The sequence below is a fragment of the Eleginops maclovinus genome, chromosome 4, assembly GCF_036324505.1.
Source record: "Eleginops maclovinus isolate JMC-PN-2008 ecotype Puerto Natales chromosome 4, JC_Emac_rtc_rv5, whole genome shotgun sequence".
NCBI lineage: Eukaryota > Metazoa > Chordata > Actinopteri > Perciformes > Eleginopidae > Eleginops > Eleginops maclovinus.
The window spans coordinates 22076943-22101082 of record NC_086352.1 but is presented as its reverse complement, the minus strand read 5'-3'; the positions used below and the strand labels follow the sequence as shown (position 1 = coordinate 22101082).

The 24140-nt window shown below is 42.5% G+C and overlaps 1 protein-coding gene across 14 annotated transcripts in view; it reads left to right on the top strand.

Annotated features, from left to right (window-relative positions):
* Positions 1 to 24140, top strand: part of baz2ba (bromodomain adjacent to zinc finger domain, 2Ba) — a 64486-nt gene that overhangs the window by 25099 nt on the left and 15247 nt on the right. For 9 of the 14 annotated variants that reach the window (XM_063881137.1, XM_063881141.1, XM_063881134.1 and 6 more), the window contains exons 3-15: positions 10469 to 10648; positions 14394 to 14585; positions 14673 to 14831; positions 15353 to 15549; positions 15665 to 15877; positions 16029 to 16613; positions 18740 to 19493; positions 19828 to 20097; positions 20856 to 20916; positions 21057 to 21165; positions 22097 to 22198; positions 22773 to 22992; positions 23374 to 23466. In XM_063881137.1, coding sequence (XP_063737207.1) covers positions 10471 to 10648; positions 14394 to 14585; positions 14673 to 14831; positions 15353 to 15549; positions 15665 to 15877; positions 16029 to 16613; positions 18740 to 19493; positions 19828 to 20097; positions 20856 to 20916; positions 21057 to 21165; positions 22097 to 22198; positions 22773 to 22992; positions 23374 to 23466 — 3133 coding nt within the window. In that variant the 5' untranslated portion in view covers positions 10469 to 10470. The remainder of the gene's footprint in view (positions 1 to 10468; positions 10649 to 14393; positions 14586 to 14672; positions 14832 to 15352; positions 15550 to 15664; positions 15878 to 16028; positions 16614 to 18739; positions 19494 to 19827; positions 20098 to 20855; positions 20917 to 21056; positions 21166 to 22096; positions 22199 to 22772; positions 22993 to 23373; positions 23467 to 24140) is intronic. The other 5 variants (XM_063881139.1, XM_063881138.1, XM_063881136.1 and 2 more) reach the window with 1 other exon arrangement.

The following is a 24140-nucleotide window of genomic DNA, read 5'->3' as shown; positions in this document are numbered from 1 at the left end:
TTTCAGTCTGGAGCGGTAGAGTGGGAGTGAATGCCAGGCTTTAGTTGTCTGGAATTATCAGCTCAGTTCATCAGTAAAGGTTGAACAGATTTACTAACTGTCACAGTTAGTTTACAGACACTAAGCTGTGATATTTCATTAGGAAACCTGAGCAAAGAAATATTCTCTCTTCTGTGATTTGGCTGCATCTTGCCATTCTTGTGTAATATGGATGTAAATGTGTGCCTGATATTGCGGCTTATGTGTTTGTGCCTCTTTATGTTTGTGTGTGCGTGGGCATGCATGTGTGTGTGAAGTTTTTGAAACAGTACAAAGATGTCCCAAGGGTTTTTTCCACTTTTCTCATTACAAATGCTAATGTCACATTAATGAAATCGGCTTAGTTCAAGGTTTATAGCGTAGCCTACACTGAGAGATTTGGCCTTGACACTTCCCACATATTTCAAGTTGAATCACACTTTGTCCTGTGGGCATACTATTCTGAGATTCTCTAAAATGTACTGGCCCTGAGTGAAAGTTTGGGGAAAAGTTTAGAGTATAGGTGCCAAGCTCTGTCATCATTGTAAATTGTCTGGCCACAGGCTGTTGGCTGTCCCGCTTCTGAAGACGGCTGTTAGCTTAGCTACAGCACTAATGGGGCTGGCTAATCTAAACATTGTGTTAATGTGCTAGCTTCGGTTTGTAGAGTCACTAGCTGTTAATCATTGCTCAACAGAGGGCTTGTCGGGCAACAACATGCCAGAGAGTTAATCATGGTTAAAGATCCCTGCTTTTATGCACAGGACTTGTCGTACATTACTGTATACCATCAGCCATGATTTCAAGGGTCACAAAAAGATAAGAGAAAACTACTGCTTTCTAAATGCATTGTTTTTCTGTCCCACATTTTGGTGGGACATACAGCCGCGGAAAAAAGTCCACGTCAGCATTATCATTTTGCCTTGTTTAATTATTTATAGAAATGTCTTTGAGTTAAAACATTTTTTTTTAAATTGTATTCTATAAACTACTGACAACATTCCTCTGTTTTGGAATCCAACAGACACTGACGGCCATACATGTAGAGATAAATATTTAAGAAAAAATTCAGAGTGGTCTCTTAATTCTTTCCGGAGCTGTTTATTATTGATTTGTGATGTTAAAACAACAACAAGAAAATCTCTCAGAAAAGCGTGCTGTTGAAAGATGATCCCCAATGATTTGTATATTTCCCAGAATTCCTGTAACTTGATTGTGATGGGTAGCATTTTATTACAATTCACTGGTGTTTAACTTCTTGCCCCAGTTTACTTTTACTAAACACATATAAAGATTTTAAAACAGAGTAAGAAGAAGAGATTGTTCTTTGTAATTAAAAGCCAATTTGTAAAATTGATTATATTATGCTAATCAGGGGAGATAATATCTTAAAAGCAGTGTGAGAAAGGGAGATAGATGGAGCGTGAAGAGTGGAAAGGAGTGACAGTCCAGCCGCCATTACAAGCTGCTGATTTCTGCAGAGTGCTTCATAAAATGTCAGAGCGCTTCTCCCTGAGCAAGACACTGAAAAATGGCAACGCTGTGATGTGCTGGCACCTCACCTGCTGCACTGTGTGAGTGTGTGTGAGCGAGTGTGTGTGTGTGAGAGAGAGAGAGAGAGAGAGAGACTATCAGTCAGCGTGCGTTTGTGCAAGTGTGTGCTTGCCTGTGTGTACATGCCACTGTGTGTATGTTTTTACGTGTGTGTGTGTGTGTGTGTGTGTGTGTGTGTGTGTGTGTGTGTGTGTCCACACTGGCCTCCCTCCCATGTTGCAGTGAAGCAGAACAGAGTGGCTGGCTGCCCGCTGCTTTGCCTTCCTCTCTGTCAATACAACAGTACTCTCTTGCAGCCAGTCATTTTCACATGTTTAACATTAAGTGAAGAGCCCCTTTGAACAGAGGAATACAAGTGATTGACATATTGAGTTTAATGCTAGTGGATTTTTCTCTCATCTGAGCTTATGTTGCCAGACTGTTGTTTTGAAACTACTCAACAGCTTTTAAGACCTTCATCTGATTTCAGTATTGGAACATTGTGGATCGTGTGCCACTGTAAACACCGAACACGTTTTCTGTTCTGTACCTCGCGTTAAGTGCATGTTTATCCCGCTTTGCCATTTCACATTTTGCGTGTTGTGTTGAACGGAAAGCCAGGGTGATTTAATGAAGTCATTACATGCAGGTGTTATTAATGTTGATCTTCACAAAAGCTGGAGAGGTTGAAAGGAAGAAGATAGGATGGGCAGGAGAAAGGCGTGAAGGTGGGGGGTTGCAGAAGAGAAAATAAACACAGCATCAAGACAGAGAAGCAAGCACTCTTTTTATTGCCAACGCTATCAGATAACAGAGCCAACTCTACAGCAAGGAACAGAAAAATAAATTAAAAAACAACGAACAGCATGTTTCATATTTTTAAATTTTGTGTTAAGCACCACTAGATGAATAAATATGACTTCACCTAAACTACGTCTCGTTCTGTGTTAAAGACTTTCTCGTGAGCTTGGGAAAAGATTGTGTTTGAGGGATTGGCTCTACACTAATTAATTGGGAATTAATCAAGGCCTTTTGAAATAATATTGTTCATAATAGGGCTTTTCATTATTAATTAATATGTTGGGTATTTTCCTGATTAATTGATTCATTATTTGTTCTATGAAATGACTTTAAGCCCCTTCGTGAAATATTTTTAAGTAGTTGTTTTGTCTGACAGTGTGTATCTGACATTCAATTTAGTTCATTACTATTATTTTTGCTTTTTGCTTGAAAACTCACCTAAAACTTAATTGATGACTGAAATAGATTCAGATCCAAACACTTTTCATTATTAAGCACACAGTCTTTGTTTCACTGTATCATGTAATCATGTTGAATTATCACAAAGTGTGCTGCATTGCAGAGGACAAATCTGAAAGCTTTTCACGGTTGTCTTTTCCTGGACAGTTAAAAAAAAGTAAAGGTTGTTGCAGCTGAATGAGGGTCTGTGCCTTCTTCTGTCCTGTCCAACACCACAGAACGTGAATCAGGAACAGTATCAAACCAGGCTCTGGTAACTGATAGTCATAAATAAGCTATTATTGCCATCACACCACTCATCCCAGTTCTGTCTTATTTGCACAGTGATATCAGTTATCTCCTGAAGTAAAGTTTCAGTTGAACAGAACAGACTCTAAACGGTTTCTTCCCATGGAAGAGGACAGAGGGGGCTAGGGCGATTGCTCAAGCAAGGCTCGCTGCTCTCTGGCTATTCCATTGTTCTGTCACTGTCAGTTTGTTTTGCCATTTGACATGCATGTCATTTGCATTATGCATATCTGAAGTGCTGCGCTCATTCTCTCCCACGTCTCTCTCTCTCCCCCTCTCTCTGTGTCTCTTTTTCTTTCCCTGGTTCTCCCTGAAACTGATGCTATTTCCAGTTTTTGCCTTTAATGTATTTTTGTATTTCCTGCATTCATTTAAATATGTGCAGATATTTTGATAAGATTTAAATGGGAAACCACACTCAACCATTGTAATCCATTGTTTATGTCACAATTTTGGACACCTGATATGAATCACATACTTCAAATAAATGAGATCATACACTATTCAGAATAAATATTTTTCAAGTCAGTTAATTAATCAGTTCATTAATCAAGTCATTCCAAAAGGAGATAAACCTCTAGCTTTATCATATAAATAGCACTACGGTAAGCAAAATAGTTTACTATATTAATGTAATTAATATTTTTTAAACTATGTGAACCTTTCCCTTAATACCTTTTGATATTTTGGATTTCTGGTTACAGCAACTTCATCTAAGGAAGATTGCACGAGGCAATGTTGTTTTTTCAAGAAATAAGAATTGTTATGTCTAAAGCAAAATCTTGTAACGCTACTAACCCGGGCAACATCTCCAGTAAAGTTAAAAGACATATTTACAAATGCATGTTCATTTGATTTAGTCCTGCAACATTTTGCAAACGTCTGCAAATTTAGTGACTGTATTTAATATGCTGGTTGTATTTTGTAGAGCAAGTTGCGCACCTTGTATCTAAGCGTAATGTTTAAGGCCTCAGGGTTCATTTTTTTGCAAATCATCAGTTTGGCTCTTTGCATTGAGTTATGTACAATTAAGCTCTGTTGTGAAAATCGGACGTGAGCCAAAGTAAAATACCAGAGTCTGTAATATAAATGGTAATTAACCTTTGCATGCGTTGGCTTACTTCTCACAGTGCTTCCAATGTGTATGTATTGGTTTTTGTGTATGTACGTGTGTATGTGTGTGTTCACAAATGTATGTGTTATTCTCTGAGGCATCACGGTGGTGTTATTGTGTGCTTCCGAAATGCTCCAAAGTCATTACGGACTCTTGTAGACACATGCAGCCAGTGGCGAGCAGATCTGGTTCCGTCTGCAGAAAAACTGTAATGAGCAGTGAGACTGGCAGACGAGTGTGAGTGGCTAGCAGAGGGAGAAGGGCAGATTCATCAGGGATGATTGCCTGATATACACTTCTGCCTTTTTGATGTGAAGACCCTGCTAGGTTACCATGGGGAGAGTAATTAGCTCTGGCTGGATGCAGATGCGAATGAGCATAAGAGATGGGAATTTTCTTATTGCGCTTACTTTATCATACTTAGAACGGCACGTACGGGTGTGCTTATGTGCACACAGAAATACTCTTTCACAACTAGACAGACACACAATCACTACCGGCTCATTCTCTTCTATTTATGGCCAGGAAATGGGAGTAGTGCTATGTCTGGTTGAGCTGAGTAACACTATTCTGTCACACATAGGTTTGACATCAAACACTAGTGACAAGCCTATCCTATCCCACTCTACCGAGTCATCACCATGTCCCAAAATCACATTATTGTCACAGGAAACCCAGCAGTGGATAGTGAGTAGGGGTGTTGATCCCAGCCTTTGGCGTCTACAGTATGCTTTAAAAAGCAAATAAAGCCATTTGGCAAGAGCTGATTTTCTTGTCATTTTAAAATAATATGCAGAATGTGTGTGGCATGCCATTTGGTTTGATATTTTATGGAAAGCCTCTTACAGCTACATCGGTACGTGTGTGTGTGTGTGTGTGTGTGTTTTACAGCAAGGCCAAGTGAATTCCATAGCTGGACCTTTTACAATGCTAGTGCCACGCTCTACCGTTTGCGATACACAGGACCATATCATTACCTTGCTGCCCTGGCAGGCAGTGAGCGGCTCTAGCTCGGTAAGCTCCAGTGTTACATGAAGATGGGCAGGCAGGCAGTGGTGTGGCTGTAATAAGACCTGTAGCCAGCCCCACTGCCAAGGCTAGCTGAGGCGGGGTGAGAGATGGTGCCCATCCCTTACATGCCCTGCTCTGCCATCTGTCACTGGGCAGGAGCGGAGCCGAGGGAGGGGTCTGAGTCACTCAGTTGTTGTCACCTAGACAGGCCACACTGGGGCATGCTGTCTCTTTGTACTCCTTTCAGGCCTCAATCCACTGCCAGTTTAACACACTTATAAATGCAGTTCTGCCAATATCTCTTGATTCAGTAAAGATTTTTTATTTCCTGAATTAAAGTATGCTCCTCTAAGGGCTTTTTCCAAAGTTTTTTCCACCCTGAATGAAATAGACCTTGGGCATCTAGCCGACACCTGAAGTCATTTTTGATTAACAAATACCATTTGGGACAAAAGAAACAATTAGATGTCATCATCCGAAGCCTGAAACAACTTTCACCACATTTTGTCATTGTGTGGACCAAATTACCAATCAGCAGCCTAAGAATAAATCCTATACATTTTGTTATGAGCTTTAGATTCTGCAACCAGTTGTGTCAAATGCAATATATCTGATATGATACTGTCTCTTTAAATGTTCTCTGAGTTGATGTTTGACTCTGGACAAAGGTTGTCACTTATTTTTTGCCAAGGCGCCTGGTTATGTCATTTCCTGGCTGACGGTGTGTGTAAGGGAGGGGAGGGATAAAGGGAGTGAGAAAAGGGGTCAACAAGCTTGTGCGTGCACTGTGCTGTAAGCAAGATGATCTTGCTCAGTTAGTGTTCATTGCCAACAAGCATGCAAAGTACAAACATCCACATCCATATGCACATGTCGTGTCTAGAAAGACACGCACACACCCTCATGAGCACACACAAACACAAAGAGGGATGGGAAGTTCAAACAGTGTGCCTGAGCAACAGCCATGCAAGGTCAGAAATAAGAGATGTTCATGCTGATTCAGAGTTTCAATGCTCTCACTTTCACAAACACAACAACTGTTACTGTGTGTGCATGTTGGTGTGTGTGCCATTGAGTAATGAGTCATTTATGAGAACTGACCAACAGTTTGACACCTGGTGACCAGAGGAGCATCTGGATACCAAGCAGGCAATATCTGTCCTCAGAAAGACGATTTTTTTTGCTGTGAATTTTAATATAAAAACAAGTCAATATTTTTGTTTGGAAAAAAAGATAAATCAATCACTCAGTCAATTAAAGTTTATATAGCCCAATATCACAAATGTTTACCTTTGTCTCAGTGGACTTTACAGTTTGTACATAATATGAATACGAAAATGAATACGACACCCTCTGTCCTTGGACCCTCACATCTGACAAGGAAAAACTTCCTAAGAAACCCCAGAGTTACGGGGGAAAAAATGGAAGAAACCTTGGGGAGAGCAAAATAAAAAAGGTTACCATATGCTGATTAAACAAGAAGTGCTAATAGTGGATTAGTCATTTTGATCCTCTTCCTCCCCAGCAACCTTCATGGTGACACACTTACTGTGTTGACATTTGTCTTGTTAGCTGCTCGGAGCAGGACACAGCTAAATGGAGGGCTGTGTTTGACACAGTTGCGGATCACAATAAAAGGCGCCGAGTGAGAGATCTAGAGGAGCGAGTGAATGTTGCAGAAGCAGTGCTGATACAGTCTTTGTCGGCTGCGGTGAGGAGAAAACAGAAAGAGAGCTGGAAGCTACCGTGTGTCTTTGAATGGGGTCAGGGCATCGTGGGGAATAATACATTTCCCTTCACTTGCGCCAGGCGCTCCTTCCATTACGGCTGGAGAAGAGACATTGTGTCCACACTCTGATTACCACTGATCCATGCTGATGACTCTGTTGGCGGATTATCTCAGTTAGTATCAGCCATCTGTTACTGTGTGTAAGTGTGTGTGCGCTTTGTGTGTGTGTGTGTGTGTGTTTTGAAGGGGCGAGCAGGATAGGGGTAGGAGTGAGACACACAGGGGGTTGAATACTTTGAGGCCCTGACACATATGTACACTTCTATAGACATATGCATTGGCAGTGTTTTGTAAAACTGCTGCGTGCACAACCGAGTACCACCGCAGACACACACCACAGACACACAACGTAGACACACAACAGAAACACACACCACAAACACACACCACAGACACACACCACAGACACACAACACCAGAAACCGTATGCATGATGTAAGGCCACATACCAGGCAGCACAGGCCAGTATGCCACCTCCAAATGCATGCACTCTATCTCTTCTTTATACAGTTCTGCCCTCCTTTTTAGATGACGCTGACATGTGAAGGCTCCTGTATGAAGGCCACATGTGATCATAAAACCGCAGAGCTGTTTATAGCTGCACTATCTCCTGAAGGGCCGCTGCATCCAGCCACTATTAGCTGCATGCGCTGACAGCTGGGTGCTGTGGTGTATTTGTGGACGTGACTCTGAATCCAGCTCTGGAACACATCTTATAAATCATAGTTCATCCATTAGCATAAATTCTGCCTCTCCTTGCATCTGCGAGACCTGCTGTTTCTGGCTGCTCCGCTCCGTTTTTTGATTGGTTGGTGTTGTTCAAGTCAAATTGATTTAGCCGTTCACGGAGATTATAACGCTTGCCTTATAGCGCCACTGTGGTGTGCCGTTAATTACCTATAAAATCAAGCTAATTCTGATGCTAAATCCATTTTAATTTCTCATAATTAAGTCAGGATTGGATCCTTAAATACCTTGGCGCTCCATTATTGTTGCAATCATTGTTGTGGCTGTGCATTTGGTGGTACATTGCTCAGCTCAATCTTATTATTGTTATTAGATTTAATTGCACTAAGTGATCAGTTTGTAGTTGTCGGAGGAAGATGGACTTGCCTCGCAGTCGTTTTTTTTCCCCTGCTGTCGTTTCTCTCTCAATCTCTCATCCCAGAAAGAGGCCCTTTGAGAGATTGTGAGAGATGAGAGGAGATGAGGGGGAGGGTAGCTCTGCTTTACACCTCTGCAAAGGAGGGATTGCTTTTTTTGTTGTTTGTTAGGGGGGAAATCAATTCTGTTCACATCATCACGTTTTGACAAGGCGAGACATTAAGTGCAGATATTGAGAAACGACAAGAATGGTTTACAGCCTGTCCTTCATCTTCTCTTTTTCTTTATTCCGTGTTTTTTTCTCTCCCCGTGCAACAAAATCAGAGTGTATTGTCTTGCTTATCCTTTTCCACCCTCAGTCTTTTTTTTCCTTCCCTGTGAAAAGGTAGGGAATGATGCGCTTCACTTACCAGCTGACACCACATAAGCTTGCTCGTCCTCTGAGACACGAGCCTTTTGTTTTCATGTGCATTATGATAATTATGAAGGTCCACAGCTCCTCTCCATTTTCATCACACCTCTAATGATACTTTTTGTCAGGATCAACCACAGAAAAAAACCTCTTGTTTTATCTCCTGAAAGAATCTCCACATTTTTATTCACCCTAACCTGACATTTAAAGGGTGACAGTGGAAGGAAAGGAGCACAGAGTGTGACAGCCATTCATGCAGCGAAATGTGGAAACAGTTTTTGGTTAAGATTAGGGTAAAACACTTTGTCTTCACTCAGCAAGAAATGTATTCTTGTCGCTAATATGTAACGTTCATTTATTCTCCGTTCAGGCTGATAATTTGGCTCTTTAACCCACATCCTGTCACCTCGCATGAGAGGCCATTCCAAGGACCTTTGACCTTGCTCATCATTACACAACCGGCATCTTTTCACTGCAGCAACGGCAGTCATGGCTGCCCAAGTCCGATGGCACACCAGCCTCCTCCCCGTGGACTGCAGCAGGTTTTCTTGTCATCCGCGCCTCTCGCTCTCCCTCTCTCCCTCTCCCACTCTCCCTCTCTCTTGTCAGTGTTGCTCCTGGCGAAAGGCTGATACTTGATATTCAGAGGATAGCAGCTTTTGTCTCAGAGATTTAATCAGTGGCTCTGCTCCCACTGCAGAGGAGAGAGGGAGGGAGGGTGGCAGGAGAGAGGGAAGGAAAGAGAGATGGAGGCAGAGACTGTTTATGTGTAATGACACAATAACAAAGCCTGCCTGTAAAACACAATCTGCAAACTGTGCTTTTGAAGGGGATTTTCAGTCCTGGATTAGTGTCAGGCAGAGGGATATGGAAAGGAGAAGAGAGAAAAAAGAGTCAGGTTGATGTGATAGACAGGGGAGGTGATTTTGTGTGTGTCTCTGCAGCAAGGGTTGAAATGTGTAAGTCTGCATTCATGCGTGTACAAATTTGTGTTTGGTGAAACTGTTTGGTATCTATTTGGCAGCTGTGTGGGCACAGCATCATTCTGTTCAGTTGTGAGCAAAAAGGGATTAAAATTGAGTAATGTAAGTAACATATTTGGATGCAGAATGCTCAAATGTTTCTTGTGCACGTTTATGTTATTGGTAGGTAGATAATGGCTAGCGCGGTGACTCTGAGACTGATGATGAAAAGCTAGAGTTAATGCACCCATCATCGAAAAGTCCATTTAGATACAGACGAAACTCAAAGGACTCGGGGCACAATGCCGTCTTTAAAGGCCCTCGAAGAGCTCTTACATTTAAATAACATTATTTTTCCTCAAGGACGAATAAAGGGATCCTGGTTCTGAAATATAGATGTGTGTGTTTGTTTGCACATGTCCCTCATGTGTGTCCGAGAGAATAAGAACGACACATTTAAATGTGTTTTGTCTTTCCTTACATCTCACTTTAAAATTGGAAATGTGAATCGGGTCGGAGTTCTTTGTAGAAGTCAATGTCTTGGCATTTTCCTGCATGAAAATGTAAAACTTGTTTTGTTGTCCGGTTCTTAAAGACGTCATCCTCCTTCCTACCCCTTATAGAATCAATGGAGGCTGGGAGCCAGTGAGCATGGCTAAATAGAAATATTGTTCAGGGGAAGTGAGATGTGAAAGGAAAAGTGTCAGGAGATGTGTATGTGTGTGTGTGTGTGTGTGTGTGTGTGTGTGTGTGTGTGTGTGTGTGTGTGTGTGTGTGTGTGTGTGTGTGTGTGTGTGTGTGTGTGCGCGTTTGCCAGAACATGTTGTGTAGGTGTGACACTATGTGTGTGTGTGTGTGTGTGTGTGTGTGTGTGTGTGTGTGTGTGTGTGTGTGTGTGTGTGTGTGTGTGTATTTGCCAATGTTAGGGTGGGTGTGCTTTGCTATTGTAACCCCGCTGATTGGATTGTGTTTGACAGATATGGAGTCTGGAGAGCGGCTGGCCTCCCCTGCGCCCACCCTGTCTGCTGCTCGCACCTCCTCCCCTGCGGCCTCTTCCTCCTCCTCCTCTTCCTCCTCTTCATCATCCCCTGCTCCCCACTCTAAGAGCAGCCTGGCCCAGAGCCCCTCGGCACTGGGATCCACCCTCAGCACCTCTGGTAAGAAGCACTTTTTTCTCCCTCTGTCTCTCCAAAACCACATGTTCTGAAGGAAATAAATACCAGCACATTAAACTGTTTCTATGTAGCAGAAAAATCGTGACAAATATGGTCACCTTCATGTCTCGATAGCATTCAGACTCCTCTTTATTTCTTTACCATGAAAATGAGTTTCCTGCCGTATTAATTATACAGTTATTTTGCAGCCTGTGTGAGTACACCTCTCTCCCAGCTACAAGGATTGTTTTCCCTGACAGCTTGGGCTGCGATTGAAAAGCCGCTGCATTAATGAATCCCAAACAATTAGGGGGCTCTTTTGTGTGAGAAACACACACATGCTTCGCCATGTCTCCTGACAACCTTCAGCTCTCTGGCTCCAGCTGCCTCAGAGTCAGGCTCAGCACGACACTGGGCATGCATGCGTGTGTGTGTGTGTGCGTGTGTGTGTGAGTGAAAGAGAGAGAGAGACAGAGAGACCTTCTGCCTGCATGATTTAACATTTGTCAGCCACTCAGTGTCTAGTCAGCCCTGTCCAGCCTCCAGCCTCTTTTCTATGTATTGGTCAAAGCCATTAGGCAAAGAGGAGTGTGTATATTTGTGTGTATGTTTGTATCTCTGTGTGCTTTTCAAATCTCCCTTGTGAGAGCGAGTGAATCATTTGCTCATGCTCTCTTTCTCCTCATTTCTTAATGTCTTGCTGTTTTTTCACAAGCCTACTACACACACACAGAGACACACACGCGCGCACGCAGCATACACACACACACACACACACACACACACACACACACACACACACACACACACACACACACACACACACACACACACACACACACACACACACACACACACACACACACACACACACACATACCCCAGGATTGCACTGAGCAGGGAATAGCATATTCTTCATGATTGTTGTGTTTTCAGTCTGTTACGAGAAGAGGAAGAATAAGAGAGGAAAATAAAGCCCCTTGTTTTGTCCTCCATCTCCTCGGTGTTGCCCCAAAGAAGAAGCCATTAGGAGCATCTCCTCCTTATGCATTATACATCCCTCTTATCCCTCTGTGCCATTACGTGTGCTCAGATTTTCTAGATAAGCGATTTTGGACTCAACGTCAAATGAAATGCTGAAGGCAGGCAGTTAGTTCGGAACTTCAGATGCACTCCATAGGTATTAAGGAAGACAATTTTTTTCCATGTAATACCTTGTTTGTTGTGTGGGCTTTAAAGCAAGCATGTACAAACAAGTGGATACATATCAATTAAATTAAGCCAGAAGAACGTAATGTCATCTCATCGCTTTCCAGACCCAGGTAACTTAATAACAAATAAAAAAAACAACAGGACTATTGTTTCAAGAGATATAGTTTCATCACAGGCTGCTAAGGCATTGATTCAAGGTCCTTTGCCAATGTGCCAATAAGATGTAAGAACACAAATCTGAAGAACAAAAATAAACAAGCACAGCTTCAGCGTGTGTGTGTGTGTGTGTGTGTGTGTGTGTGTGTGTGTGTGTGTGTGTGTGTGTGTGTGTGTGTGTGTGTGTGTGTGTGTGTGTGTGTGTGTGTGTGTGTGTGTGTGTGTGTGTGTGTGTGTGTGTGTGTGTGTGTGTGTCATTGATGAGGATATCACTTGGAGAATAAAAGCTGATCGGTGCTTGTAGCACTCTCTTCTTCTGGGATCAACTCACGGATGCAATTAACTTAAATCTGTCTGTGGAAATTTGATTGACTGCAACAAACAACAAATTAATCCCCCTTCGGCAGCATCCAAACATGAAAAAAGCAGGCGGTGCAGTTTGTCAGAGTGGAGGAAGGATTGAAACAGAATGAGAACGAGGGCGAGGGGGAGAGACAGACACAGAGTGAGGAAGAGAGAGTAGGTAATCCTAGGTATGTCTTCCTGTGCTTCTTTCTCGCTTCAACTTTTTAGATTTAATTATTCGCCTTCTGGAAGCCCGCATTAATATTGAAAAGGCATTTGCAGATGCCTAGAAAGGAAAGGGGTGTGTGGGGGAGAGGTGGGCACCCCAGGCATAAGTGAATGCTGTGGCTGGCCTTTCTGGGGGTTGCATTGCAGTCGTTTATCTTCGTATCCGCTAGCTGACGCTGGCAAGGCGGGCTCTACATATTCAGCATATTCTAATGACATTCAAAAGGCACATTTTGCTGTCTTGTGGCAGCGAGGGGCCTTGGAGCCAACACAAAAGGCTCTGCGCTCATACGACACACCGCTGGTAAGGTTTTGTTTCTCGCCACATAACCACAAACAGCTTGATTCTCACTTAAAAATAGTCTCTGAGATACATCTGCAGAGCTGTGTTCATTAACGGTCTTCTTCAGTGTTTTGGTACAGGGCATACATAACCGTCCTTACCCTGTAAAGGTTCCCTCTGGATAATTAGATCCCAGACTGCATTAGTTCAGAAAACACTGGGCTCCGGTGTCACTCTGTTTTACATTTCTGTGGTGTATGCAAGTGTATAGTAGTTTGACATTTCCATCTACACTGTGCACAACACTTTTCTTTTCTTCAGTCATCACTTTTTGTGCATGTGTATTACCTGGCTTACGCGGAGACATCAAGCAGGCTTGCTCTCCTTTTCTGAAATAGAAATTGAATTTGCATGAAATATGCCCACACCAAATTGCATCTGACTCTGGGAGGAGGTAATACGTGGCAGTCGCCCCTGCCAGAAATGATTGTGCTCAGGAAAACGCTAGACGATGATGATGTTGATGAAGTATTCTTCTGTGCTGAAATTGAATGCCAAAAGGATAGAAAGAGGTTAGCTTTTTACACCATACACACACACACACACTTTTTTTTCCTCAGTAACAAAATCCAGTCTTTGCTACAGCTCAGCATATTCTGACCCGGTGTAAACTGTAGGAATATCAGGACACAAATAGTTTTGTGCTGAAATTGGATTTGAGAAAATACTCTGTAATTTGAATGTGAATGTCTTACTGTATAGATGTAAGCATCATGCCGTTGCTGAAGCACAAGTCAAGTCTGTCATTTTTAGAAACAGCACGGCTGGACTTTAAAATTAGGTGCAGTGTGCACTCACTAAAAAGCTGAACCTGATGTTAATTCTTACATAAATAGAACACAGTCGCTCTGCATTTGATTCTCCTATATTCATGTGGATAAGAAGCGACACCTTCAACATCTAGTTTTCACATCCTGTCTGTTCTACATGAAAAGAGCTCTGCAAGGTAATTTGAGAACAATGTTTTCGGTCTACATAAATAAACATAAACAAACTCAACAGTAGGGCAATGAGTAGTGTTAAAGGTGCAATAAACAACTGTCATAGAAGCTGCACACGAATGTCATATTTGCACTTAATTGAAGAACGTATTTTTTAAACATGTACAAATAACAAAATTAAGTCAGATATGAGCATTTTTAGAAACTATTCTTCAAAGCAAACTCACCTCCTACTAACATCAGATCTGAGACTGTTTCAATAAAACTCCAACTCTTATGAGAATCTTATTACTGTCCAAGAAGCAGGGGTTATTTTCATTGGTTGAAGATTGGATGGAAAATGCAAAGGCTGAAATGTCAAAATTGTATTTTCACAACCCTGAATCGCTGGTCACAAGTTGAGAACATATCCAGATTTGTTGCTGGTGATTTATTGGCTAATGTGTTGTTATGCAAAACTAATTGTTATGCATTTCATTTGAAAACATTTGAAGACGTCCTGCTTGGTTTGCATGTATCACAGGCCGTCTGTTTGGAGCAGCAGGAGAGCAGCCCTTCATTGGCTCCGCATTGTCAAGTGCCTTCCCTCTGGTCAACCACCCAGCCTTCGGAGCCCTCTACACTGCCGGAGCAGGCCGGCCTGAGTTCGGAGGCCTGGGGTCCCTGGGCATGTCAGCTGCACTGGCTGCCCACCCCCAGCTAGGAGCACTCTCTGGTAAGATGGGGACTTTTACATTTTGGGCAGTGGTTGGCTAAATATGAATGCATCTTTAATTCTCTTCTCTCCTCTCTCCTCCTACAGATTGGTGGCGAGCTGCTGAAGCACATAGGGGAGCCGCTGCCTTTCTCCCCTCTTTCATCGGCTTCCCTCCTTTCTTCAGCCCTCACATTCAGCCCAACCACAGCGCCAGTCCTGTTCAGATGAGGATGACCAGCAAGAATAGCCACGCTCCACCTAAAGGTACAGCACTACTCAGGAGACATTGATCCTCACAGTTGCATTGTGCACTCTGAAATGAGGTTATTTTAATAGCATTATAACAGGAGAGGAGTTGTAATTAATTGATTACTTTTCTAAGAGGTAACGGCATTTTCTGTCTCTTCTTTCCCACTATGTCTATCTGTGTGTCTTCTTCTTCGACCCAAATCTGCTTTGTCCCATGTTGAGATTTCTCCTTTTTAATGACTTTCAGTCCTCATTTCTCTCCCCCTTTCCCCCCTCTTCACATGTAATCTCTGTTCCTTGCTCTGTTTTAATTTCACAGTATCTTTTAATTTATCTTTTATTATGTAAACCAGTCATGTTGGGCCTGTGCCATGGCGCAGCCTGCATGCTTGATGAGATACACGTATAAATCAATACTTTTATTAGCCTTATTCCATTCTGCAGTTAGTTCCACATATTTCATTATCCTGTGTAGAGAAGTTCTCAGAAAAGATAGAGCTGATTAGTAATACGGCAGTTCTGCTTTGTGTTTCCAGGGGTAAATGGAGCTGTGAATGGCAGCGGGGTCTGTCCTCCCACAACACAATCAGGGAGCTTTTCTGCGAGTCCGGCTCCTGTTCAGGCATCAACCAAGCCAACCAAAAATTCAGACCTGTCTAATAGTCACCGTAGCAGCCCTCAGAGCAATCCTGCAGATTTGTTGGAGAAGCCCATTCACAAAACTAAAGAGAAGGTCAGTACTGTGATTTAGTTTGCTGCTCAGTTTGAAAAGTAGTGACACATGAAATGGACGAGTTATCCATTATACAGTAAAGCTGATTCTTGCATTTTTTTTGCTCTCGAATCAGAAGCCACGCAAGAAACCGACAGACGCTGGTGTGCCAAGCAACAGTGAGTCAGGCTCGTCCTCAGACAGCTCGAGTGACGGGTCCCTCAGCAGTGACCTCGAAGACCTGGCAGAGGATGATGAAGAGGACGATGATGACGATGAGGATGACGAAGAAGAGGACAAACAGAGTGAATTATCAGACACTGAGAAGCGGACAAAGAAGAAAACAAAGGTAAAGACGAAAATTAGATACTCTAGAGTAAACAGTATTTTTCTTAAATAATAACAGACGAAGGGTTTTGTGCAGGTTAAAAGTTTCATATAGTAAAGTAAAGGATCGTAACCTGAGGCTTTCCACATTCTTTATTTCATTTTCTCCCCAGGTTTTGATACCAAGCACTGGAACTGCAAAGACTGACAGTCTGCTGTCTAGGGAGCCCCACCCACCAAACCTTGTGTCCTTACCCTGCTCTGCCTCTCCTCCTGCCCGCTCCCAAACATCACCGCTGGCCCTTCATAGGTCCCGCACTGAGGGGCCACAGCAACACTTCAGTGTGATCCAGTCCACTGGCTTGGCTGCCAGCTCTAAGCCCCTGGCTCTCCTCTCTCAGCCCCGTAGGGAGTCCTCACCGTCTTCCTCCCCAATAGCCCTCACCACATTTCCAACGGCACTTTCCAGCACTGCCTCTCCCAAACGTCCCAAACTGCATCCCTCCTCCTCACCCCAGCATCTGCCCCTCTCCCTCTGCTCCTCCCCTAAGCCTCTCTCTGTCCCTTCTCCACCCAGCTCCGCTCTTCCCCATTCTACCTCCCCAAAATCCTTTGGTTCGACCTCATGCGTAACAGGCTCCCGGAAGCCCTCGCTGAAGCCACCTCGGAGATCTGCTTCTGGCTCCGCAAAATCCAGCAAACAAAGGAAACAGCTGGAGTCTTCCCTCGCGCAGATCAATGAGTTCAGGCTTAAACAGGTAAGCCATAAAAGCAGCTAAAATAATGCCTAACATATCCATTTAAAGATAACATACTGTACCTTGCATGTACCCAATGTGCTGTAAAACCTTATGAATATAGTTGCAGAGTCAGCTTAAATGAACAACTTGTTGCAAAATAAATGACAGTAATGAGTTTATCCACTGAGCTGAGTGTGCAGGAACACTGTTTATAACTAGACCTTAACCAGATCTTGAGGTGTAGTTAAGGTGCATTACAACTACACCTTAACCAGCTCTTCTTTAATTTGGTGGTTATATTAAATGTACTCATCGCAACATCAAAGCATCCAACCAACAGAACTGCTGCTTGTGAATTAAAAATATTATCATTATTATCATTTTGAAAATATTGCAGCTTCCCATTCACAAGAGGGATAACACTTTGTATCAGAGCCATGTTCCAAAGAGCCTCTTTAAAAGTATAACATGGACTTAAGTAACTCTAAACAGCTGTAGTTGGACATCAGAGAGAGACTCTTTTTTGTATATTTGATTTAAGAAGCAGTGCTTTTTTGAGATACGGTAACTAGGGATATAATAATACAAACAGACATTTAGTTATTTGTAGTTATTGTCAGAGAATGTGTATTGCGACATGCTTAAGAGATGCTTTGCCATTCTATCCCACTTCTGACACCATGTAATAAACATATTAGTTCCTTCTTGAATAATGAGAGTTTGTTGTTGTAGTTGTAGCTTTTATTCACACAGTGCTCTCCCAACACATGTCACGGTCTTAACATAGACTCACGTAAATTGCCTGCCTCCTTTACGACCCCAACTGTCGCAAAGCATCTCTTAAGCATGTCGCAATACACATTCTCTGACAGTTATACATTCGGTATGAAAGTCTTCAGTCCCTGTGAATATGTGAGAGTTTTGTCTTTGTGTTCTGTAGTTGTAACTATATTTTTACAGATGGGTTATCACTTGTGCGTACTTGACACTAGGAATGTTCAAAACCTTCACTCTGCAAACATTAGTTCCTATATACTTCAACTTGTTAGTGAGTGCTCTTACAGCAGGAGGTATTGTATCTTCACAAATGAATTTAGCTCGTACTTTAAATTGTGTACTGTAGTTTTGGTGTTCAGTTTTACCCATTATTGTGGCTCAAAATTCTTCTGGTGTCTTAGTTACTTAGTGTCAAATACACGGTCTATTTTAACCATAAAGCTGCTACAGGGCAAATATGTTGTCACTTACCTTTCTTTAAAATATAGCTCATTAAGCTTTATGGCCTTTGGAATGATTTACAGAGGTTGTGCACATTTGATGAAATGGTTAATGATTTTACTTTCATTACTATTCTCAAGCACACTTTGTGTCTGCTCATATGCTGCTGTATAATTTACGTTTTTCATTGGTTCAGATGAAATGATATAAAAATTGACATTTTTCTTGCCTTAACACAAATTCCCTTCCTTCAGATGAAATATGAATGGTAGCCCAGTAATCAATAAGCTAAACCATTTAAGATCAGCTTATTCTGAAAATCATTTCCCCTTTCCTGTTTTACCAGTATAGAGAAGTTTACAACGAGCTAAATTCCCCCTGTGGTTTCAGCACGGTTACTGTATTTCATGGTCTGTGAAATTGATTTGTTTCACTTCATATCACATCCAGTTGAAAGTGCAACACTAAAGTCTAACCTGGCTTTGCTTAAACACAGATTGAACAGAACTTATCACGAGTGTAAGGAAGACAAAGATGCCTAGATGCATGATGATAATGATGATGGAGCTCTTCGAATGTGCATACAAGTAATTACAATTTTAGAGAGATACTCAGAGTCTCTTTTTTGTGAACTTGCCTGAATACAATGCCTTTGGTTAGTGCATTTATGTTCTTTTTGTTTCTGAGAAAGGGGCTTAGACACCGCTAACTGTACCAGTGTTCAGCATTGTAGTTTTGTCACCTGCTCAAACAATCAACAGTGATGCAAACTGACAGCTTGAGCAACTCTACTTTGTCCCATTTCTTTCTCAATTTTTTTTTGTAACTTTCTTTGTTCCACCTTCTCTGCCTTTCCCTCTCCCTCCCTCCCCCTGACTCCCTGCCTCCCCTTGTTGTCTCCCTCTCTACTCCTCCTCTCTTCCCAGACTCTCATGTCCCAAGGGCAGACGTTCCCAGCTGAGCGTAAGAAGCAGCAGCAGGGGCCAAACAAGTCTCCCAAGAGGACATCTCTGTCTTCATCGCCATTGCCACTCGCTCCGCCTCCTCCACCTCAGAACAATCACTCCAACCTCTTCCTCTCCAGCGCCCTGCTGGGGCTCCCTGAACCCCACCACCCCAATGGAGTCATCCAAAGCATCACTCAGGACGCACCTTTGGCCCTCATCACCAAACCTCGCAAAGAATCTGCCTCTCAAGGCAAGTCCCCTCAGTGCGACTCCGATGCTGGGTCAATGCCTGTCAATCTGAGCACAGGGGCGAGCAGGACCCACGGAAGTGCCCAGGCCGGGCCTCCGACACAGGCCTCCACTACCTCACCCCATGCCACAGGCCATGGATCCAGAAAGAACAAAACCTCCAAGGGCAAGGGACAGACACCAGTGCTGGGACAGGGACAGGGGCCCGCAGACCCGTTAGCTGCCTGGAAGGGCTTCTCACAGAACCATCTTGTGCAGTCTCTGGTAGACTTGTTTCGTGGAGGAGAGCCCGGGATCGGAATCCCCGGAGTTAGTATCCCTGGAGTTGGAATTCCCGGAGTGGGGATCCCTGGGATATGTAACCCCACAGCTGGTCTCCCTGCCAACAAGGAATCTGACGACTCAGGAGATGATGATGACGACGAGGATGACGACCTTGAAGAGGAAGAAGAGGATGAAGAGGACTCGGATGATAGTCTCTCAGGTTAGTTACTTTCACAGTTTAATAATGAGTTGACCCTTAAAACATTGAGATCATTTCTGAAAATTAAAATGATTGTATTACTACATTAATCTTCATTATTTTCTCAAAGTGAATAAATCGTCCAGTCTAAAAAATGTTTTGCAAAATAGAAAAAGCACCATTTCCCAAAGCCCAAGGCGATGTCATTGAACCGCTCAATATATCAAACCAAGAGTTCCAATATCAGAAAGACTAAAACAAGTTGCAAACCTTCACATCTGAGAGGCTGGAACTATACAACGTTATCTTTTGAGTCGATCTTTATTCCTTTTTGTGTCCTTGACTCCCATTTCAGAATCCGACAGCAACTCAGACAGCGACATCTCTGGGAAGAAATCGAAGGAGTTAAAGCTGCTGCCGTCTGGATCATCCAAGAAGGAGATGACTGCTCGCAGGCTAACCAAAGGCCTAGAACTACTGAACACCTCAACCAATCACACCGCCACCAGCTGCTCCCCCCTCAACCTCCAAGTCATCAAGTCTCCCTCCATTGTCACCAGCTCCAGTGCCTTGGCCTATCACAGCTCTCCGGGCTCTTCCTCCTACAGCCTGGCCTCACCTCTAGGTAATGTGTTTAAAAAGTTGTACGCAGAAAGCGTATAAATTAGTGATGAAGGATGTTTGTGGTGTTATATCAGAAAAAAACAAACAAAAATGTGTTGGTTTTATGTGATATTTGCTAATACGATGTTAAAACTTATCAACCAGGCAGATACTTTGCCACAGAAAGCCATACTTTGTTTAAAGGCATCAGAAAAACCCCTCCTGTGACTGTGAAGAGGGATTTTTACTTTTAGGTAGGCAGGAAGAAGGATGTTGGTTGTCATGGACTAACCGCAGCTCTCAGGTCATGTAGCTGCATGCCCAAGAGCCCGGACAACTTGTTTGGCAAAGCAACAAGGTTGACTCCTGCTCTCTTTAAATGCAGAGTGGGTTTCCCAGAAAATAAAACATGCGTATTTTGCCAGGAAGGCAGATATTAGTCTTCGCTCGGTTGTAAATTATTTTTATTTTTCTCTGGTGCTGTTCTTCATTGGACATTGTTTATCAGACAAACTGTGATATACATTTATTTTTGTGTTCATGTGTCGGGTTGTCATTTTAGTTTTATCGTATGTTTAAGAAATGGCAGCCGAGAAAATGTTGTGTATATTTACGTTTTGTGGTCGCACGATGCTAGTAAATGCAAACACCTGTATGATCTTGGTTCCCTGCCAGGTATGATTACTGGTAAAGGTCTTTGACTGCTGCTTTGTATGTGTGTGAGATTTCCAGTTGTAGGTTGTGCTGTCAAATTGAAGGCTGAACTGTGTCTCTCCACAGGATTAGGAAAGAGGAAGAGGGTGATGGATGAGAAGGAGTTGATGATACCTCTGGAGTTGGGGTATGTACAAGAGGCTAAGAGAAGGAAAGCTCTTATGAACCGGTTCACTTCAAAGTGCTCACACCGCGTATTGATCACAGATGTGTGGCATGCTGTGTTTCTGAACAACCGGGTTATTTTTCTCATTCTTAAAAACCCAGGTGGCGAAGAGAAACAAGAATCAAATCATTGTCCGGGCGGCCGCATGGTGAGGTGGCCTACTACGCTCCGTGTGGCAAGAAACTGAGGCAGTACCCAGATGTGATGAAGGTACCTCGTCGTCACCGTTCTACAGTCTGCTTTCTGTATTCTGCTTTCTGTAGTCTACTACCTTCAGGATACAGCAGCAAATGTTTTGAGCCATACAGATGAGCATTTGAGTTTGTAACAGGGATTAAAGTGGGACTCACTGAGTTTTATGATTAATTACATAAATTTGAATCTGAAAACTTCTTATATCCCGTGGAAAAATTGACAGTTGCATTGTTGTAGAATAAAATAAACATTTATACAAACATATGAAGTTCAAGTAAAGAAGTCCTGGATAAATAAAAGGATATATTTGCTAATATTTGCAACACTGCTCATCCACATCGCTCAAACAAAAGCTGTTTATCTGTATTTGTTGTATATTATCTTTGCTGCTCTTCACCCACACTTCTACCCTGCTTCCTGTGACCCTAATAGTTTGGTATTCCTAGAATTACTCCTTCTGCCACTTTTTCCCAACTGTCCTTCCCTAAGAAAGATTAATGGTTAGTGTTGGGTTGCACAGATTTGGCCCCATTTGACGGTACATTATATTATATAACGATCTTCTTTGTTTGTTTCATCAAAAGCTCATAGCTAATTGACAGAACTGCCTTTGAGTGTAGAAGTGCAAAGAGAAACGAGTGTACTCAGGAACATTCACTCACTGCTTGTCTGTCAGTAGGCAGTAAAAAGCCTTGCATGGCCTCAGATAAATAAGAAAGGGCTTGAATTGTGCACCCCAAGGTCAGAACCGTTTTTCTCTCCTAAGAGCATTTGCTCTTTTTTTGTCCCCCTGGCTTTTATAATGATTAGTAGCACTGCACAGATGCACACTGTAACCTTAGACTCCCTCCAATCTAGTGTTCCCAGTTGCTTTTCAATGTCATATTAATTTCACAGTTTTTTTTTCCTGCCTAAACCAACGCCGTTATTATTTTCTCTTTTGTAGTATCTATCCAGAAATGGAATAAGTGGCATCACGCGCGATAATTTTAGCTTCAGTGCAAAGATAAGGGTTGGTGACTTCTATGAAGCCAGAGAAGGACCCCAGGTGACTGCCTTTCATCTCTATTTCTCTCTCTTCCTGATCCCTGTTCATCTTTTCATCTAGTGGCAGGCAAAGCATCATGCAGCAGTCGCTGTCAGGGCATGAATAGGAATCAACCTAATCCTCAGTAGTCCTAGTTCATAGACCATTCACTGTGCATGGGTTAAATGTTATAATCAGCTGATATTACTTCCACAGGTGACCAATCAGTTACATACCATTTATTTTTCTGTGATACAGAGAGAAAAAATAGAATTAGAAATTGGATGTGTGTATTATTGGAAGCAGAGAAAGTAAAACCATACAGGGATGAGGGGCCAGAGAAGAACTACAGACAGTACATTAAATGAGTGTTGCATATTGAACGCATTGATTGGCCAGATTCTAGAGTTTATCATAACATATATTTGGATATATTATTTATCCACCACTGTTGAATAAACCCAGATTAATCTACTTAGCTAACAGTTAAATTGCCCTTTACTCATATTCATTTATGTATGTCAACATGTCATTCAGTGTTTAACCCCCACCCCCCCTCCCCTCAATCTCTCCATCACTGCTCTTCCCTCTGCAGGGTTTACAGTGGAGCCGTCTGAATGATGAGGAGGTCATTCCTCACATTTTGGCAATGGAAGGTCGTAGAGGTCGCCCTTCTACAGAGCGCCAGCCAAGGGGCGAAGGTGGCAAAGGTTCCCGACGGAGGAAGGGACGGCCCCCTAATGTGGGCGATCCACTGGTCCCCGAGGGCCCCAGTCCCAGTGAGGTCAAACTCCTGCGCAAACTAGAGGCTCAAGGTTAGCATAGGAAATGAGCCCTGAAATATGTTTGTCGTAAGCGTGTGTGCCATTAATCAAGCAGCCATTACTATGATAGCAAGAGTTAGGGGTTACTGTTTGAAATAGTTATTTTGTTTGGCTTTGATAATAATATATGTGCGTGTTGTTTTTTTAATTAAAATGTTTTGGCACCAACACTCCTTCAAAAACATATTTGAATGTATATTTCAGGTTTTTTGATGGTAATGGACACATAAACACACAGACAAAATGCCATCTGCCCCCTATTTTGTCTTTTTCACAAAAGCCAAATAATTATTTTGTCAAATGTGCTAGGTCAGGCTACAGCAGTGTCTCCTGTATCTTTTCACTGACAGAGACTTTTACCACTTTCTGCAGAAATAGCACGACAGGCTGCCCAGATGAAAATGATGAGAAAACTGGAAAAGCAGGCAATGGCACGTGCCGCCAAAGAAGCTCGGAAGCAACAAGGTATTCCTCTACAACAAGTTGTTTGTCGTTAACAGGAGCTCAGTGCTATAAGGATGATAGTAGTGGCTTTCAGTTGCCAGTTAATTCACTTTAAACTATTTCCCAAAACATAAAGACCAGCAGGTCCTCCGCAGACACTGATGCTTCTTTACAGCTGTTGTTTGTGTATGGTTATATTTATTCTCATCACGTTAAAGCACAGGCTTCCATCTTTTTTCAACACTAATCTCTTATCCGGGATGCTGATGGTTTCAGTTATTATGCTTAAACTTTTTTTTGTATTCCTATACATGGTGTTGAAGTTACAAATGTAATCAACATCTTAATAGGTTTCTTTATATGTGTTTTAACTACTGTATAATAAATGCTGCTTGGACTCATCTTTATGCTTTCCATTATGCACCATACTACGTTTTTCAAACCTCCAAGAGAAAATTGTACAAGCTGTTACTTTTAATATTGTTTTCTAGTTGTTTCAAGTTCCTGTGTGTTTTTGTTTAGTATCCCTGGCTCATCTTAGTTGTGAATGTCTTGGCCTCTTGTGTGTGAAATAGATTGTGATGTCCTAAATAATATAACGCTTAGCAACTGTAATTCTCTCAGATATGATTACAGCTGGTAGCCCAGCTCTGAAGGTCATTTTGTTGACAATAATATAACACTGACTTGACTCT